The sequence below is a fragment of the Candida tropicalis genome (genome assembly GCF_000006335.3).
Source record: "Candida tropicalis MYA-3404 genomic scaffold supercont3.23, whole genome shotgun sequence".
Taxonomy (NCBI): domain Eukaryota; kingdom Fungi; phylum Ascomycota; class Pichiomycetes; order Serinales; family Debaryomycetaceae; genus Candida; species Candida tropicalis.
In genome coordinates this window covers 1-4,896 of record NW_003020053.1, presented here as the reverse complement: position 1 = coordinate 4,896, position 4,896 = coordinate 1, and the positions used below count along the sequence as shown (strand labels likewise).

Below are 4,896 nucleotides of genomic sequence, written 5' to 3'. Positions count from 1 at the left end.
CAAATCGACAACATGATTCCGATAAAAAAGTAAAAGAACTGACTACAAGCTCTGGTGAGAGTAAATCTAAACCAAGTGCTAACATTGGAGATGGGTCTGTAACATCAAGTTCTTTCTCTGACAAAAGAATGGAATCAAAAAGCCCACTTGAAAATAGTTCTCTTGAAAGTACTCGAGAAAACAGCATTGAAGGTGTCACCAAATCTACAACTGCTGAAGACGTTGGTAAAAAGCTTCCATGATATATAATAGTACAATTGAGACGTTATGGGTATCTTTATGTTAGTATTTAGTAATTGATTATAGCCTTTAGTATATATCACTTGAATCATAGAATTGTCGTGGTCTCTTTATTTGTCTTTTAGTTCATCTTTAGAATGGCATAATTAATAATATCTATTTAGAAGAAATAGCTTTCGCTTACCCCTGAGAGTACTATTTGCGCTCCCTTTCAGACAGGGGTCTATTCAACTTCAGAGAGTTCAAATTGTTCTGCGTTCTATCTTGATTACAGACCGGATTTCACTTTCGGTTTGCCTATGGAATCACGTGGTGATTGGTTTTGTGTCATTTCTGACTAAGCTTTTCTTTTGGTATGCCCCATACATTATTCTTTGGTATGCCAACGTCTTGTTTGGTATGCTTCTTCATGAGTTTTATGTTATGCTTCGGACCTGTTTACTTGTTATGCTCGGCCCAAATCTGTTTGATATGCTCGGGTGAAACCAATTTGATATGCTCGGTCTTTATTAGTTTGCTATGCTCGGCTCAATGTTTATTTGATATGCTCGGGTAAAACTAATTTGATACGCTTGGGTGAATATATTTTTGGTATGCCTGGTGGTCCCTCTTTGTTATGCTCGGGTGAGTTTATATTGTTATGCTCGGCCGAAACTAATTTGATATGCCTCTTGGAACATTGTTTGTTATGCCTCTTCCAACGTTTTATGGTATGCCCAGTGAACCCTGTATGTTATGCTTGGCTGGATCATATATGATATGCCCGGTGATTGTATCTAGAGTTTTGTGATTCACCGACCCTGAATGCGTCATCTTGTTGCAAGCTTTCCTAAAGCTCAATCATCAAGGGACCTGAGGCATGACCGGAACTATGTGTCGACGGTCGGAAGTGCTTAGCATGGGGAGGAAGTCAATGTTTGGCAGACGTGTCCAGGTGATAGCCTGGTAGTTGCTAAATCATTATAAAAGTACCGCTCCTCAATCTGACTGACCAGGCAGTCATATTTGTAGGATAAGATCATGAATTCAAGGTGTCCATTTCCCGTTAATTATCAATGTGTTATCAAGTTATCCACGGCTTCAATTCATGGTTATCTAGGCAATAGATTGACCATAGCCAACATGTAGACTAATAGATAGGATACCAGAACTGAAGTGTGAAATAAAGACAAATATTCCACACATTAAACATGCCATTGGTGTACTTTATTAGCTGCATTTCAAGATCCACAACCTATAATACAAATTGAGTTGTCAGAACCTGTGATAGCAACAGTTGCAGCAGCTACACATGCTGTAGCAACGGCTCTGTGATTAGTAGTAGACATAATAATTACCAAATCTATTTCAGTATAAGTTTACATGCAATACCATATGATAAAGCAGACATATATACAGCTATCCACTATGCGATACTAGTATATTGACTGCTCTTTTGATAACCCACGTTCTGCTATTCTACCAACACACATGCAACGTACAATGCCAGTGTTTCTTCATACATTATATCAAACTTCAATTCATTATATTGGTGGCAATGGCACAACAAACGTTCTTCAGAGCATCATACACCAAAAGAGATCACTATCAGTGTCATCTCATTGTCCTTTCAAGTGATTTGGGTATTGTCATTATTGGTGTCTATTGGACTATGAAATGTCGTTTGCACCCTTTGTCGCAAGTTGAATGCTGCGTGTCGCATCTATCATGTCGCATCAATCATGTCGCATCAGTCATGTCGGATGTACCATGTCGCGTATTTCGTGTCGCATCTATCATGTCGCATCAACCATGTCGCTGTTACCTACGACATGTGTACACATGCGACACATATGACAGGCGACATTTTAAGGTTTATCCGGTGTAAGACATTTTTGAAAGAAAAAAGTTTGACACTCAGGCAATGTCGGAACACACATTTTAGCTACCACGCGACATTGCGGAAAAGGAAAAGTAAAAGTAAAAGCGGAGATATCAGAAAGTCGCACCACTGTCGCCCTTTTTCCGTGTCGCAAAATTCTACAACTAATTGTATGTGTAGAAACTACTGCCAAACACAGCAAAGATATTTGTATAGGCATATCGAGACTGAATAAGACTTAGAATGCAGTTTTTAAAATATGAGAGGTATTACGTAGAATATCGGAACACTGCTGACCCGGAAGTGGGAAAGTATCGGGTCATATTGTTGGAAAGGGTCTTACATATAGATCACAAAGCCTGGCTTCCCCTTCAAGGTGGAGCATATCATTAACGAAGAATAACATAAAAGCGCTCAACTAATGGGATAACAAAAAAAGAGTGGAGGCAGCTGCATAACAAAATGATCTTTGTGTTCTATCATATCAAACTCCTGGCATAGCAAAGTTATTTTTGTTATGCTGATTATTTCGATATGCTAGCTATTTTGATATGCTGATTATTTGATATGTTGACTAGTTTGATATGCTGATTATTTTGATACACTGACTATTTCGATATGCTAGCTATTTCGATATGCTGATTATTTGATATGCTGATTATTTGTTATGCTGATTATTTTGATATGTTGTTTATTTTGATATGTTGTTTATTTGTTATGTCGTTTATTTGTTATTCTCGTTTTTTGATATGCTGATTTATTGTTATGATGATTTATTGTTATGTCAATTATTTGATATGGCACTTATTTGATATGGCACTTATTTGTTATGATATATATTTGATATGTGTTTTATTTGTTATGCTCGATATTTGTTATGCTTGTTGTTCATTTTTTTTGTTACACTGCGAAACACTTTGATATGCACTAGTAAATTTATTTGTTATCCAACTAGTTGACGTGTTTTCTGGTATGCTGGTTCCATTTATGGTATGATCGTATCTCATGCTGTTTCTATACTCTATTCCTCAGTTCAGTTCGTGTTATATGAACGTAATTTACAAATGCACAAACTTTCAAAACACAAACTGATGGGAAATTTTGATGGTGTTTTGCTGCAAATTTATACAGAAAATGCACAACAAATAGAACACACACATATCTAGTAACTACAATGTAACACGTAGCAAAATTAACTCACACTAAGCTCAGCGTATACGTTTCCATTATCATTTCACGTTGTTTCCAGGCATCTGTGGTCCTGTACTGTTAGCAGTAGACAACTTAGTGGTGCTACCAAAACACAAATTCACCACTTTGCACGACCATCGCGGAATTTCCTCTAAATGAACCAATTACAGATTAGCACCTGGTAACAGGTGTTGTTGGACAAAAGCAGACACAATGGACGTGTGTGTCTCTATTATGGTGTTGTAAAATGTTGTGTGCTGTCTAGTTGGAGTACTCACATGTGTGTTAGTGTCAATTGCAACACACAAGATCCTCTTAGTGGAGACCAACAATAGCAAATGCCAGCTCAGCAATTCAAAGTAGCTATTTATACTGCATCATTTTCCTTCACCAATCTCTTGTTTGAAATCAAATTCTGGGTACTTTCTTGTGGTGGTTCCCTACACTTTTTCGGGTAATTTGCCCGTGTATTTTCGGCAGTAGCAAAAGTTTTTTCTAAGGGTGTGGGATTGAAACACAGACACAGACGCAGGTATCAAACACAAAAAGGGGGTGAACCGACCATACATATTGGTGTTTTCTGAACACGTTAATAATGGAATTGAACAAGATAGGACGGTTTTCAATGACGTCTGGATGGTTTCAATAGTGACTTTTCTCATAATTTCACGCCGATTTGGGTGGTTTGGAACGGTGATTCTGGTGACTTGATTCTGTAATCTTAGTGGTGGTTGTAAAAAATTTAACAGCAAATCTAGCTGGTTAGGGTAATTTTAGATGAAGTGGATCTATGGATTTCTTGTCTGTGCTTGTGAACAATTAGTTTTTTTAAAGATAACGGATACAATCTGGATATTGTTTTCAATTAATTAGCAACAACAGAAGTTAAAGTTGCTCTTTGTTTTGTCACAAATAAATGTTCTTGTAGAATATATTGTTCTGAATGCTCTGGTGGGAAATTTCACGATCTTGCCAAAAAGTGGCAACTTCACTACGATTCAAGAAGTGACAACTCGCTATGTTTCAAAAAACGGGAAACTTCACTATGCTTCCAGAAATGAAAAACTTATTGATGTTGAAAAGTTTGGAAACTTCTACTACATTTTCAGTTAGCTTTGCTGTAAACTCAGAGACGCTTTCGGGCGTAGGACACAAAATTTCACAGTGGCCAGTGCGACCTTTTCTCTCCGTCATAAGAATTTTACTACCACATTTCGATGTGAGAATCTATGTTCGATGCGGGGGTGGATAGTCGAATCCAGTCCACCCATTACTGCTAGTCAATACAGCAATTGGGATTACATTCTAGATAATATAGCCACCACTAAATCTTAATGTAGGCGCAGTCCATGGGTGAACTGAAGTAGAAATGGCAATACGCTGAGTAAAGTTAGAACGTCAATGCGGTAATAGGAATCAATTTTAACTACATTCTGAATGGGTTTAGGGCAACTTTGGATACCGTTATATAGCAACGTAGCCTTGGAGTGGAGGCATAGTATAAGTGAATTTGTACGTACTAGACATTATTTTAGGTGTCTTCGCTATTGACTCCTGGGTATACTAATCCGTCGCCAATGCGTATTATCTTGTTTTATGTTATC

At 37.5% G+C, this 4,896-nt stretch overlaps 1 protein-coding gene across 1 annotated transcript; it reads left to right on the top strand. All coding sequences in view use genetic code 12, as the record gives it.

Annotated features, from left to right (window-relative positions):
- Positions 1–1,961: 1,961 nt before the first annotated feature.
- CTRG_06258 (uncharacterized protein) lies at positions 1,962–2,336 on the top strand (the record flags this gene model as incomplete). Its single annotated transcript, XM_002547780.1, has 1 exon — positions 1,962–2,336. One exon carries the CDS (start codon positions 1,962–1,964, stop codon positions 2,334–2,336), a length of 375 nt encoding a protein of 124 aa, XP_002547826.1.
- Between the last annotated feature and the right edge of the window lie 2,560 nt (positions 2,337–4,896).